This window comes from Scyliorhinus torazame, chromosome 14, assembly GCF_047496885.1.
Source record: "Scyliorhinus torazame isolate Kashiwa2021f chromosome 14, sScyTor2.1, whole genome shotgun sequence".
Classification (NCBI taxonomy): domain Eukaryota; kingdom Metazoa; phylum Chordata; class Chondrichthyes; order Carcharhiniformes; family Scyliorhinidae; genus Scyliorhinus; species Scyliorhinus torazame.
The window spans coordinates 225,126,266-225,141,487 of record NC_092720.1 but is presented as its reverse complement, the minus strand read 5'-3'; the positions used below and the strand labels follow the sequence as shown (position 1 = coordinate 225,141,487).

The 15,222-nt window shown below is 51.5% G+C and overlaps 1 protein-coding gene across 1 annotated transcript in view; it reads left to right on the top strand.

Annotated features, from left to right (window-relative positions):
* The window catches only part of LOC140389188 (hemicentin-1-like), a 252,044-nt gene extending 248,765 nt beyond the window's left edge, over positions 1-3,279 (top strand). The window contains exon 4 of the mRNA XM_072473350.1: positions 3,206-3,279. Coding sequence (XP_072329451.1) covers positions 3,206-3,279 — 74 coding nt within the window. The remainder of the gene's footprint in view (positions 1-3,205) is intronic.
* The last annotated feature ends 11,943 nt before the right edge of the window (positions 3,280-15,222 follow it).

Sequence of the window (15,222 nt, the reverse complement as noted above, 5' to 3'; positions counted from 1 at the left end):
GTACTAATGTGGTCACCTGACCAGCAGTATTGTGTTTTCCTGACAGATACAAATGTATTATTCTGACAAGTACTAATGTGATCACCTGACCAGCAGTATTGTGTATTCCTGACAGATACAAATGTATTATTCTGACAAGTACTAATGTGGTCGCCTGACCAGCAGTATTGTGTATTCCTGACAGATACAAACGTATTATCCTGACAAGTACTAATGTGATCACCTGACCAGCAGTATTGTGTATTCCTGACAGATACAAATGTATTATTCTGACAAGTACTAATGTGGTCACCTGACCAGCAGTATCGTGTATTCCTGACAGATACAAATGTATTATTCTGACAAGTACTAATGTGGTCACCTGACCAGCAGTATTGTGTATTCCACACAGATTCAAATGTATTATTCTGACAAGTACTAATGTGATCACCTGACCAGCAGTATTGTGTATCCTGACAGATACACATGTATTATTCTGACAAGTACTAATGTGATCACCTGACCTGCAGTATTGTGTATTCCTGACAGATACAAATGTATTATTCTGACAAGTACTAATGTGGTCACCTGACCAGCAGTATTGTGTATTCCTGACAGATATAAATGTATTATTCTGACAAGTACTAATGTGGTCACCTGACCAGCAGTATTGTGTATTCCACACAGATACAAATGTATTATTCTGACAAGTACTAATGTGATCACCTGACCAGCAGTATTGTGTATTCCTGACAGATACAAATGTATTATTCTGACAAGTACTAATGTGGTCACCTGACCAGCAGTATTGTGTATTCCACACAGATACAAATGTATTATTCTGACAAGTACTAATGTGATCACCTGACCAGCAGTATTGTGTATTCCTGACAGATACAAATGTATTATTCTGACAAGTACTAATGTGATCACCTGACCAGCAGTATTGTGTATTCCTGACAGATACAAATGTATTATTCTAACAAGTACTAATGTGAACACCTGACCAGCAGTATTGTGTATTCCTGACAGATACAAATGTATTATTCTGACAAGTACTAATGTGATCACCTGACCAGCAGTATTGTGAATTCCTGACAGATACAAATGTATTATTCTGACAAGTACCAATGTGATCACGTGACCAGCAGTATTGTGTATTCCTGACAGATACAAACGTATTATTCTGACAAGTATTAATGTAATCACCTGACCAGCAGTATTGTGAATTCCTGACATATACAAATGGATTATTCTGACAAGTACTAATGTGGTCACCTGACCAGCAGTATTGTGTTCCCCTGACAGATACAAATGCATTATTCTGACAAGTACTAATGTGGTCACCTGACCAGCAGTATCGTGTATTCCTGACAGATACAAACGTATTATTCTGACAAGTATTAATGTGATCACCTGACCAGCAGTATTGTGTTCCCCTGACAGATACAAATGTATTATTCTGACAAGTACTAATGTGGTCACCTGACCAGCAGTATCGTGTATTCCTGACAGATACAAATGTATTATTCTGACAAGTACTAATGTGATCACCTGACCAGCAGTATTGTGAATTCCTGACATATACAAATGGATTATTCTGACAAGTACTAATGTGGTCACCTGACCAGCAGTATTGTGTATTCCTGACAGATACAAATGTATTATTCTGACAAGTACTAATGTGATCACCTGACCAGCAGTATCGTGTATTCCTGACAGATACAAATGTATTATTCTGACAAGTACTAATGTGGTCACCTGACCAGCAGTATTGTGTATTCCACACAGATACAAATGTATTATTCTGACAAGTACTAATGTGGTCACCTGACCAGCAGTATTGTGTATTCCACACAGATACAAATGTATTATTCTGACAAGTACTAATGTGATCACCTGACCAGCAGTATTGTGTATTCCTGACAGATACAAATGTATTATTCTGACAAGTACTAATGTGATCACCTGACCAGCAGTATTGTGTTCCCCTGACAGATACAAATGGATTATTCTGACAAGTACTAATGTGTTCACCTGACCAGCAGTATTGTGTATTCCACACAGATATAAATGTATTATTCTGACAAGTACTAATGTGGTCACCTGACCAGCAGTATTGTGTATTCCGCACAGATACAAATGTATTATTCTGACAAGTACTAATGTGGTCACCTGACCAGCAGTATTGTGTATTCCACACAGATACAAATGTATTATTCTGACAAGTACTAATGTGGTCACCTGACCAGCATTATTGTTTATTCCTGACAGATACAAATGTATTATTCTGACAAGTACTAATGTGGTCACCTGACCAGCAGTATTGTGTTTTCCTGACAGATACAAATGTATTATTCTGACAAGTACTAATGTGATCACCTGACCAGCAGTATTGTGTATTCCTGACAGATACAAATGTATTATTCTGACAAGTACTAATGTGGTCGCCTGACCAGCAGTATTGTGTATTCCTGACAGATACAAATGTATTATCCTGACAAGTACTAATGTGATCACCTGACCAGCAGTATTGTGTATTCCTGACAGATACAAATGTATTATTCTGACAAGTACTAATGGGACTACCTGACCAGCAGTATTGTTTATTCCTGACAGATAAAAAATGTATTATTCTGACAAGTACTAATGTGGTCACCTGACCAGCAGTATTGTGTATTCCGCACAGATACGAATGTATTATTCTGACGAGTACTAATGTGATCACCTGACCAACAGTATTGTGTTTTCCGCACAGATACAAATGTATTATTCTGACAAGTACTAATGTGATCTCCTGACCAGCAGTATTGTATTCACTAATGTGTAGAAGGTAATTTATGTGAGGAATTATTAATTGCTTTGGACCGCTTAGAGAATATATTAATGTTAGTTGCACTTATGAAGGAAAAACACTTGCTAAAGCGATGCTGGAATTGTTTGACTGCTGCTAGCCATATCTCAGTAGGATGGGTAAAAGTCAAAGTACTGGTCAACTACTTTTAGATTCGTCCTATTGTGCTGCCACGTTGTTCTGGCGAATGATGCCGGGACAACTGCAAAATGTTGTTGGTTCAGAGATAATGATGCAAGAGTCTATCGTCGCACTCCCAGGTTGTTTAATATAAACATGCAGTCCAGAGATTGTTTTGCACGTAAAGCTGTTATTTGAATTGAACCATCTGCTGTATTCTGAGCTCTGATGAATGATTAATAACCATTTCAGCCTCTCCACGATATCGTGGCAATAAATTCCTGAAACGAAGCTCGAAGACTCCGTCGAACAACTTATTTCCGTGACAATTGGCGTCGTCTCGGCAGGAGCCCGAATTTAACGGGATCCAAAGAGACAAAAAAAGTAAGATGAAATAGGACTTTCTCAGCTGTATTGGGGAGCGCCACCGGTGCATCTCAGCTGTAAGGTATACAGCGCTCGGCAGCCTTCTTACTGGGCCAGGACGAGTGATCTGTTAAGATAATTGTATGAGAAGAAAAAGGTGCACTAGAGAAAGCACAGTGGAGGTGCTAAATTGAAACACAGATTTTGAGGGTCGCGAAAGGCAAATGTCATCGCTCGTTGTAATATTTGTGAATGATTTCCGTGTTGTATATATGTGCCATGGGCAATAAACTCGGACGCCCCTTCACAGGTCGTCCCGAAGCCTCGGTAGAAACACCCAGAGTGAGAAAGAAGGTGAACCCTACAAAGAAGACAGATGAGGGAGTTAAAATTAGTAAGAAAATTAGTAAGAAAACAGAAAAGAGGATAAAATCATTCGTAAAGAACGGACTAAGGTAGAAGGTTCTATCGTTCCCCCGAAGGAACACAAAGGAAAGAACAGTGAAGAGCAGGAAAGCTCAATTAGCTTTCTCTGAAATATCTGGGGATAACCGCTCCCCCTAGCTGCGTTCTGGATACCGCAGCTGACCCCCTCCCAAAAACAAAGGAGGAAAGTAAATAGAAGATTAAGTTCAGAAACGTAACAAATGGGTTCCTGTTCAAAAGGAAATTCAGATTGTTTCAAATTTGGAAGATCGGATTCGAGTTTGAGATCCCGCCATTGAAGCCGCCCAGGCCAGCTCCTCCGAGATAAACCCGGCTGCAATCCAATTCATTTCAGGAAGAAAACTAGTAAAATTTCTTCAAGCACTGGGTAAGTAGCGAACATTGGAAATTGAAATCAGTTTAAAGAACAAGAAAGAGATTGGAGTAAAATTAAAGGAAAGAACAAAATACGTTTTTAGATGACGTGAAATGACGGAATGACGTTCCAATTCTCCGCCCACTTGCTGCCCCTTTAGGTTCTGGAGGAATATTAAACCATTTCAGCACACAGTTCGGTTCTAAATTGTCCAAAGAAAAATATACATCTCTCAGAATAGGCTACAAAATCAATCATTGGAGATGGACTGAAATGAAAATACTCTTATGGTGCATCTTGGCCAGCTTTGAAGGATGGGATTGCAGTCCCACAAGCAGAAATGGGGACTGGGGTCTCCTTCTGAATGAAGGAAATGAGTCCGTCGAACACTGGTTAGCAGATAAGTGAAAAGAATCTATCATAAAAGGGGCCAAGGAGCATAGTGACAGGGGAAGTGACACAGTGTTTGCAGAGATAGGAATGCCCAATTTTGTAGAGAAGAACATTCTGGTGTTTCATTGGCTGGAAATGGACCCTTAGCTGTTCAGACATTGCTGAATTGCACGCTGCCAGAACTTGTGCAAAGTTACAAATTGGTTAATCTCACGTGGCAGACGCAGCTATGGACAGTTGTAATTACCTCAATGGTAAACATGGACCGAGATGGACTGTTCATAGCCCCCAAAGATCAAAAGCCTAAAGTCACATGGCAGTTCTACCAAGGAAAGAGAGGCAGGGTCCTGGTCAACAGACAAGAGAGGGAGAGGAGGTTATAATGGAGGAGGTAGAGACAGAGAATAAAGGCACAGGAGAGATAGATACAGGATCAATGGAAGATGTGGGGCAAAAGGACATTGGGCTTGCGATTGTCACTTTAACCCCCAGGAAGGATGTCCCCCACCTAGCAACATGCCTCCTCCCCAGCTCCTTTTACGTACTCTGACCCCAACCCCAATCAAAACTAATAGGGGTTCCACGGAGAAAAGGTGGTGCAGGCGACCATGACCAGACTGTCCAAATCAATGAGGGAAGAACCCATATCAATGGTAAAAATAGGAGATCATTATCTGGACCTTCTGGTCGATACCAGCGGTACTGTGGCCTCTGTACCATTCTCTGTGGAAATAACCCCCAGTGAATCGTCTATTGTCACTGTGGCAGCAGCCGGTATTTCCATGGCGGAACAATTATCACGCCTAACGCACATGGAGATTGACAATGTCCCACTGGTAGATACTATGATTATTTCAAAAACATATTAGGCAGACAGACACTCTGCAAATTAGGAGCGGTAATTCACTGCACTCACGAGGGTAACTCAAATACAAACTCATTAGTTGCTAAACATAATAAATTGAGAGGCTGCGCCTGATCATTCTGTGCCTGTGTTCTATTGCTGGCAGCTGAACATTAACCCCTGCAGTAGAATTGTAAAGATACACAAAATCCTACTAAAAGTTAATGAACCTTGAGCAAAGCAAATAGGAGAAATGATCAAAGAAGCCAAAGACAAACAAGTAGCCCATGAGATTTATATTGAAATAGATGGAAAGAATTGCCAGTTCGAGGCTGAATGACCTGGGAAGAGGAGCAATGCCCACCAGATTCGACAGACAACAGCCGTCCCGAAAGAGCCATCATTTATTATTACTCCCGTTAATCCTGGCCCAGGTACTGGCACATCTATCGTCCCAGCATGAAAATCATGTTGGAAAAGTACATTCTGCCCCAGTGCAGAGGGTGCAGTTACAGACGAAAGCTGCCCTCCCAGCTTCAGACTATACAGGTTGGTACCGGAAGCATAAAAAGGGATAGAATATAGAACATAGAAATCATAGAAAAATACAGCACAGAACAGGCCCTTCGGCCCACCATGTTGTGCCGAACCTTTGTCCGAGATTAAGAACAAATAAATCTACACCCCATCATTCTACCGTAATCCATGTACCTATCCAATAGCCGCTTGAAGGTCCCTAATGTTTCCGACTCAACTACTTCCACAGGCAGTGCATTCCATGCCCCCACTACTCTCGGGTAAAGAACCTACCTCTTATATCCCTCCTATATCTTCCACCATTCACCTTAAATTTATGTCCCCTTGTAATGGTTTGTTCCACCCGGGGAAAAAGTCTCTGACTGTCTACTCTATCTATTCCCCTGATCATCTTATAAACCTTTATCAAGTCGCCCCTCATCCTTCTCCGCTCTAATGAGAAAAGGCCTAGCACCCTCAACCTTTCCTCGTAAGACCTACTCTCCATTCCAGGCAACATCCTGGTAAATCTCCTTTGCACCTTTTCCAAAGCTTCCACATCCTTCCTAAAATGAGGTGACCAGAACTGTACACAGTACTCCAAATGTGGCCTTACCAAAGTTTTGTACAGCTGCATCATCACCTTACGGCTCTTAAATTCAATCCCTCTGTTAATGAACGCTAGCACACCATAGGCCTTCTTCACAGCTCTATCCACTTGAGTGGCAACTTTCAAAGATGTATGAACATAGACCCCAAGATCTCTCTGCTCCTCCACATTGCCAAGAACTCTACCGTTAACCCTATATTCCGCATTCATATTTGTCCTTCCAAAATGGACAACCTCACACTTTTCAGGGTTAAACTCCATCTGCCACTTCTCAGCCCAGCTCTGCATCCTATCTATGTCTCTTTGCAGCCGACAACAGCCCTCCTCACTATCCACAACTCCACCAATCTTCGTATCGTCTGCAAATTTACTGACCCACCCTTCAACTCCCTCATCCAAGTCATTAATGAAAATCACAAACAGCAGAGGACCCAGAACTGATCCCTGCGGTATGCCACTGGTAACTGGGTTCCAGGCTGAATATTTGCCATCCACCACCACTCTCTGGCTTCTATCGGTTAACCAGTTCGTTATCCAATTGGCCAAATTTCCCACTATCCCATGCCTCCTTACTTTCTGCATAAGCCTACCATGGGGAACCTTATCAAATGCCTTACTAAAATCCATGTACACTACATCCACTGCTTTACCTTCATCCACATGTGTGGTCACCTCTTCAAAGAATTCAATAAGACTTGTAAGGCAAGACCTACCCCTCACAAATCTGTGCTGACTATCCCTAATCAAGCAGTGTCTTTCCAGATGCTCAGAAATCCTATCCTTCAGTACCCTTTCCATTACTTTGCCTACCACCGAAGTAAGACTAACTGGCCTGTAATTCCCAGGGTTATCCCTATTCCCTTTTTTGAACAGGGGCACGACATTCGCCACTCTCCAATCCCCTGGTACCACCCCTGTTGACAGTGAGGACGAAAAGATCATTGCCAACGGCTCTGCAATTTCATCTCTTGCTTCCCATAGAATCCTTGGATATATCCCGTCAGGCACGGGGGACTTGTCTATCCTCAAGTTTTTCAAAATGCCCAACACATCTTCCTTCCTAACAAGTATTTCCTCAATCTGTTTCACACTGTCCTCTCCAACAATATCGCCCCTCTCATTTGTAAATACAGAAGAAAAGTACTCATTCAAGACCTCTCCTATCTCTTCAGACTCAATACACAATCTCCCGCTAGTGTCCTTGATCGGACCTACCCTCGCTCTAGTCATTCTCATATTTCTCACATATGTGTAAAAGGCCTTGGTGTTTTCCTTGATCCTACCCGCCAAAGATTGTTCATGCCCTCTCTTAGCTCTCCTAATCCCTTTCTTCAGTTCCCTCCTGGCTATCTTGTATCCCTCCAATGCCCTGTCTGAACCTTGTTTCCTCAGCCTTACATAAGTCACCTTTTTCCTCTTAACAAGACATTCAACCTCTCTTGTCAACCATGGTTCCCTCACTCGACCATCTCTTCCCTGCCTGACAGGGACATACATATCAAGGACACGTAGCACCTGTTCCTTGAACAAGTTCCACATTTCACTTATGTCCTTCCCTGCCAGCCTATGTTCCGAACTTATGCACTTCAATTCTTGTCTGACAACATCGTATTTACCCTTCCCCCAATTGTAAACCTTGCCCTGTTGCACGTACCTATCCCTCTCCATTACTAAAGTGAAAGTCACAGAATTGTGGTCACTATCTCCAAAATGCTCCCCCACTAACAAATCTATCACTTGCCCTGGTTCATTACCCAGTACTAAATCCAATATTGCCCCTCCTCTGGTCGGACAATCTACATACTGTGTTAGAAAAGCTTCCTGGACACACTGCACAAACACCACCCCATCCAAACTATTTGATCTAAAGAGTTTCCACTCAATATTTGGGAAGTTAAAGTCGCCCATGACTACTACCCTGTGACTTCTGCACCTTTCCAAAATCTGTTTCCCAATCTGTTCCTCCACATCTCTGCTACTATTGGGGGGCCTATCGAAAACTCCTAACAAGGTGACTGCTCCTTTCCTATTTCTGACTTCAACCCATACTACCTCAGTAGGCTGATACTCCTCGAACTGCCTTTCTGCAGCTGTTATACTATCTCTAATTAATAATGCCACACCCCCACCTCTTTTACCACCCTCTCTTATTGAAACATCTATAACCAGGGACCTCCAACAACCATTTCTGCCCCTCTTCTATCCAAGTTTCCGTGATGGCCACCACATCGTAGTCCCAAGTACCGATCCATGCCTTAAGTTCACCCACCTTATTCCTGATGCATCTTGCGTTGAAGTATACACACTTCAACCCATATAAGCCAAAACAAAAGGATGTTGTGTTGGCAAACTAGAGCCCCCATTGAGGCTATCAATAAATCGGCAGCAGAATGAGGGCAGAGGGTCTCAATGGACAAACTGCAATTCTGTCAGGAGACAGTTCAGTATTGGGGATTCCAGCTGCAGCCAGGACAGCGGAGGCTGGGGTCTGAAAGCAGAGCGGCTGCAGCAAGGACAGCGGAGGCTGGGGTCTGAAAGTGTGGCGGCTGCAGCAAGGACAGCGGAGTCTGGGGCCTGAAAGCAGAGCGGCTGCAGCAAGGACAGCGGAGGCTGGGGTCTGAAAGTGTAGCGGCTGCAGCAAGGACAGCGGAGGCTGGGGTCTGAAAGCAGAGCGGCTGTAGCAAGGACAGCGGAGGCTGGGGTCTGAAAGTGTGGCGGCTGCAGCAAGGACAGCGGAGGCTGGGGTCTGAAAGCAGAGCGGCTGCAGCAAGGACAGCGGAGGCTGGGGTCTGAAAGCAGAGCGGCTGCAGCAAGGACAGGGGAGGCTGGGGTCTGAAAGTGTGGCGGCTGCAGCAAGGACAGCGGAGGCTGGGGTCTGAAAGCAGAGCGGCTGCAGCAAGGACAGCGGAGGCTGGGGTCTGAAAGTGTGGCGGCTGCAGCAAGGACAGCGGAGGCTGTGGTCTGAAAGTCTGGCGGCTGCAGCAAGGACAGCGGAGGCTGTGGTCTGAAAGTGTGGCGGCTGCAGCAAGGACAGCGGAGGCTGGGGTCTGAAAGCAGAGCGGCTGCAGCAAGGACAGCGGAGGCTGGGGTCTGAAAGCAGAGCGGCTGCAGCAAGGACAGCGGAGGCTGGGGTCTGAAAGCAGAGCGGCTGCAGCAAGGACAGCGGAGGCTGTGGTCTGAAAGTGTGGCGGCTGCAGCAAGGACAGCGGAGGCTGGGGTCTGAAAGCAGAGCGGCTGCAGCAAGGACAGCGGAGGCTGGGGTCTGAAAGCAGAGCGGCTGCAGCAAGGACATCGGAGGCTGGGGTCTGAAATTGTGGCGGCTGCAGCAAGGACAGCGGAGGCTGGGGTCTGAAAGCAGAGCGGCTGCAGCAAGGACAGCGGAGGCTGGGGTCTGAAAGCAGAGCGGCTGCAGCAAGGACAGCGGAGGCTGGGGTCTGAAAGCAGAGCGGCTGCAGCAAGGACAGCGGAAGCTGGGGTCTGAAAGCAGAGCGGCTGCAGCAAGGACAGCGGAGGCTGGGGTCTGAAAGCAGAGCGGCTGCAGCAAGGACAGCGGAGGCTGGGGTCTGAAAGCAGAGCGGCTGCAGCAAGGACAGCGGAGGCTGGGGTCTGAAAGCAGAGCGGCTGCAGCAAGGACAGCGGAGGCTGGGGTCTGAAAGCAGAGCGGCTGCAGCAAGGACAGCGGAGGCTGGGGTCTGAAAGTGTGGCGGCTGCAGCAAGGACAGCGGAGGCTGGGATGTGAAAGCAGAGCGGCTGCAGCAAGGACAGCGGAGGCTGGGGTCTGAAAGCAGAGCGGCTGCAGCAAGGACAGCGGAGGCTGGGGTCTGAAAGCAGAGCGGCTGCAGCAAGGACAGCGGAGGCTGCGGCCTGAAAGCAGAGCGGCCGCAGCAAGGACAGCGGAGGCTGGGGTCTGAAAGCAGAGCGGCTGCAGCAAGGACAGCGGAGGCTGGGGTCTGAAAGCAGAGCGGCTGCAGCAAGGACAGCGGAGGCTGGGGTCTGAAAGCAGAGCGGCTGCAGCAAGGACAGCGGAGGCTGGGATCTGAAAGCAGAGCGGCTGCAGCAAGGACAGCGGAGGCTGGGGTCTGAAAGTGTGGCGGCTGCAGCAAGGACAGCGGAGGCTGGGGTCTGAAAGCAGAGCGGCTGCAGCAAGGATAGCGGAGGCTGGGGTCTGAAAGCAGAGCGGCTGCAGCAAGGACAGCGGAGACTGGGATCTGAAAGTGTGGCGGCTGCAGCAAGGACAGCGGAGGCTGGGGTCTGAAAGCAGAGCGGCTGCAGCAAGGACAGCGGAGACTGGGGTCTGAAAGCAGAGCGGCTGCAGCAAGGACAGCGGAGGCTGGGGTCTGAAAGCAGAGCGGCTGCAGCAAGGACAGCGGAGGCTGGGGTCTGAAAGCTGAGCGACTGCAGCAAGGACAGCGGAGGCTGGGGTCTGAAAGTGTGGCGGCTGCAGCAAGGACAGCGGAGGCTGGGGTCTGAAAGCAGAGCGGCTGCAGCAAGGACAGCGGAGGCTGTGGTCTGAAAGTGTGGCGGCTGCAGCAAGGACAGCGGAGGCTGGGGTCTGAAAGCAGAGCGGCTGCAGCAAGGACAGCGGAGGCTGGGGTCTGAAAGCAGAGCGGCTGCAGCAAGGACAGCGGAGGCTGGGGTCTGAAAGCAGAGCGGCTGCAGCAAGGACAGCGGAGGCTGGGGTCTGAAAGCGTGGCGGCTGCAGCAAGGACAGCGGAGGCTGGGGTCTGAAAGCAGAGCGGCTGCAGCAAGGACAGTGGAGGCTGGGGTCTGAAAGCAGAGCGGCTGCAGCAAGGACAGCGGAGGCTGGGGTCTGAAAGCAGAGCGGCTGCAGCAAGGACAGCGGAGGCTGGGGTCTGAAAGCAGAGCGGCTGCAGCAAGGACAGCGGAGGCTGGGGTCTGAAAGCAGAGCGGCTGCAGCAAGGACAGCGGAGGCTGGGGTCTGAAAGCGTGCCGGCTGCAGCAAGGACAGCGGAGGCTGGGGTCTGAAAGCAGAGCGGCTGCAGCAAGGACAGCGGAGGCTGGGGTCTGAAAGCAGAGCGGCTGCAGCAAGGACAGCGGAGGCTGGGGTCTGAAAGCAGAGCGGCTGCAGCAAGGACAGCGGAGGCTGGGGTCTGAAAGCAGAGCGGCTGCAGCAAGGACAGCGGAGGCTGGGGTCTGAAAGTGTGGCGGCTGCAGCAAGGACAGCGGAGGCTGGGGTCTGAAAGTGTGGCGGCTGCAGCAAGGACAGCGGAGGCTGGGTTCTGAAAGCAGAGCGGCTGCAGCAAGGACAGCGGAGGCTGGGGTCTGAAAGCAGAGCGGCTGCAGCAAGGACAGCGGAGGCTGGGGTCTGAAAGCAGAGTGGCTGCAGCAAGGACAGCGGAGGCTGGGGTCTGAAAGCAGAGCGGCTGCAGCAAGGACAGCGGAGGCTGGGGTCTGAAAGCAGAGCGGCTGCAGCAAGGACAGCGGAGGCTGGGGTCTGAAAGCAGAGCGGCTGCAGCAAGGACAGCGGAGGCTGGGGTCTGAAAGCAGCGGCTGCAGCAAGGACAGCGGAGGCTGGGGTCTGAAAGTGTGGCGGCTGCAGCAAGGACAGCGGAGGCTGAGGTCTGAAAGCAGAGCGGCTGCAGCAAGGACAGCGGAGGCTGGGGCCTGAAAGCGTGGCGGCTGCAGCAAGGACAGCGGAGGCTGGGGTCTGAAAGCAGAGCGGCTGCAGCAAGGACAGCGGAGGCTGGGATCTGAAAGCAGAGCGGCTGCAGCAAGAACAGCGGAGGCTGGGGCCTGAAAGTGTGGCGGCTGCAGCAAGGACAGCGGAGGCTGGGGTCTGAAAGCAGAGCGGCTGCAGCAAGGACAGCGGAGGCTGGGGTCTGAAAGTGTGGCGGCTGCAGCAAGGACAGCGGAGGCTGGGGTCTGAAAGCAGAGCGGCTGCAGCAAGGACAGCGGAGGCTGGGGTCTGAAAGCAGAGCGGCTGCAGCAAGGACAGCGGAGGCTGGGGTCTGAAAGCAGAGCGGCTGCAGCAAGGACAGCGGAGGCTGGGGTCTGAAAGCAGAGCGGCTGCAGCAAGGACAGCGGAGGCTGGGGTCTGAAAGCAGAGCGGCTGCAGCAAGGACACCGGAGGCTGGGGTCTGAAAGCAGAGCGGCTGCAGCAAGGACAGCGGAGGCTGGGGTTTGAAAGCAGAGCGGCTGCAGCAAGGACAGCGGAGGCTGGGGTCTGAAAGCAGAGCGGCTGCAGCAAGGACAGCGGAGGCTGGGGTCTGAAAGTGTGGCGGCTGCAGCAAGGACAGCGGAGGCTGGAGTCTGAAAGCAGAGCGGCTGCAGCAAGGACAGCGGAGGCTGGGGTCTGAAAGCAGAGCGGCTGCAGCAAGGACAGCGGAGGCTGGGGTCTGAAAGCAGAGCGGCTGCAGCAAGGACAGCGGAGGCTGGGGTCTGAAAGCAGCGGCTGCAGCAAGGACAGCGGAGGCTGGAGTCTGAAAGCAGAGCGGCTGCAGCAAGGACAGCGGAGGCTGGGGCCTGAAAGCAGAGCGGCTGCAGCAAGGACAGCGGAGGCTGGGGCCTGAAAGCAGAGCGGCTGCAGCAAGGACAGCGGAGGCTGGGGCCTGAAAGCAGAGCGGCTGCAGCAAGGACAGCGGAGGCTGGGATCTGAAAGCAGAGCGGCTGCAGCAAGAACAGCGGAGGCTGGGGCCTGAAAGTGTGGCGGCTGCAGCAAGGACAGCGGAGGCTGGGGTCTGAAAGCAGAGCGGCTGCAGCAAGGACAGCGGAGGCTGAGGTCTGAAAGCAGAGCGGCTGCAGCAAGGACAGCGGAGGCTGAGGTCTGAAAGCAGAGCGGCTGCAGCAAGGACAGCGGAGGCTGGGGTCTGAAAGTGTGGCGGCTGCAGCAAGGACAGCGGAGGCTGGGGTCTGAAAGCAGAGCGGCTGCAGCAAGGACAGCGGAGGCTGGGGTCTGAAAGCAGAGCGGCTGCAGCAAGGACAGCGGAGGCTGGGGTCTGAAAGCAGCGGCTGCAGCAAGGACAGCGGAGGCTGGGGTCTGAAAGTGTGGCGGCGGCAGCAAGGACAGCGGAGGCTGGGGTCTGAAAGCAGAGCGGCTGCAGCAAGGACAGCGGAGGCTGGGGCCTGAAAGCGTGGCGGCTGCAGCAAGGACAGCGGAGGCTGGGGTCTGAAAGCAGAGCGGCTGCAGCAAGGACAGCGGAGGCTGGGATCTGAAAGCAGAGCGGCTGCAGCAAGAACAGCGGAGGCAGGGGCCTGAAAGTGTGGCGGCTGCAGCAAGGACAGCGGAGGCTGGGGTCTGAAAGCAGAGCGGCTGCAGCAAGGACAGCGGAGGCTGGGGTCTGAAAGTGTGGCGGCTGCAGCAAGGACAGCGGAGGCTGGGGTCTGAAAGCAGAGCGGCTGCAGCAAGGACAGCGGAGGCTGGGGTCTGAAAGCAGAGCGGCTGCAGCAAGGACAGCGGAGGCTGGGGTCTGAAAGCAGAGCGGCTGCAGCAAGGACAGCGGAGGCTGGGGTCTGAAAGCAGAGCGGCTGCAGCAAGGACAGCGGAGGCTGGGGTCTGAAAGCAGAGCGGCTGCAGCAAGGACAGCGGAGGCTGGGGTCTGAAAGCAGAGCGGCTGCAGCAAGGACAGCGGAGGCTGGGGTCTGAAAGCAGAGCGGCTGCAGCAAGGACAGCGGAGGCTGGGGTCTGAAAGCAGAGCGGCTGCAGCAAGGACAGCGGAGGCTGGGGTCTGAAAGTGTGGCGGCTGCAGCAAGGACAGCGGAGGCTGGAGTCTGAAAGCAGAGCGGCTGCAGCAAGGACAGCGGAGGCTGGGGTCTGAAAGCAGAGCGGCTGCAGCAAGGACAGCGGAGGCTGGGGTCTGAAAGCAGAGCGGCTGCAGCAAGGACAGCGGAGGCTGGGGTCTGAAAGCAGCGGCTGCAGCAAGGACAGCGGAGGCTGGAGTCTGAAAGCAGAGCGGCTGCAGCAAGGACAGCGGAGGCTGGGGCCTGAAAGCAGAGCGGCTGCAGCAAGGACAGCGGAGGCTGGGGCCTGAAAGCAGAGCGGCTGCAGCAAGGACAGCGGAGGCTGGGGCCTGAAAGCAGAGCGGCTGCAGCAAGGACAGCGGAGGCTGGGATCTGAAAGCAGAGCGGCTGCAGCAAGAACAGCGGAGGCTGGGGCCTGAAAGTGTGGCGGCTGCAGCAAGGACAGCGGAGGCTGGGGTCTGAAAGCAGAGCGGCTGCAGCAAGGACAGCGGAGGCTGAGGTCTGAAAGCAGAGCGGCTGCAGCAATGACAGCGGAGGCTGAGGTCTGAAAGCAGAGCGGCTGCAGCAAGGACAGCGGAGGCTGGGGTCTGAAAGCAGAGCGGCTGCAGCAAGGACAGCGGAGGCTGGGGTCTGAAAGCAGAGCGGCTGCAGCAAGGACAGCGGAGGCTGGGGTCTGAAAGCAGAGCGGCTGCAGCAAGGACAGCGGAGGCTGGGGTCTGAAAGTGTGGCGGCTGCAGCAAGGACAGCGGAGGCTGGGGTCTGAAAGTGTGGCGGCTGCAGCAAGGACAGCGGAGGCTGGGGTCTGAAAGCAGAGCGGCTGCAGCAGGGACAGCGGAGGCTGGGGTCTGAAAATGTGGCGGCTGCAGCAAGGACAGCGGAGGCTGGGGTCTGAAAGCAGAGCGGCTGCAGCAAGGACAGCGGAGGCTGGAGTCTGAAAGCAGAGCGGCTGCAGCAAGGACAGCGGAGGCTGGGGTCTGAAAGCAGAGCGGCTGCAGCAAGGACAGCGGAGGCTGTGGTCTGAAAGTGTGGCGGCTGCAGCA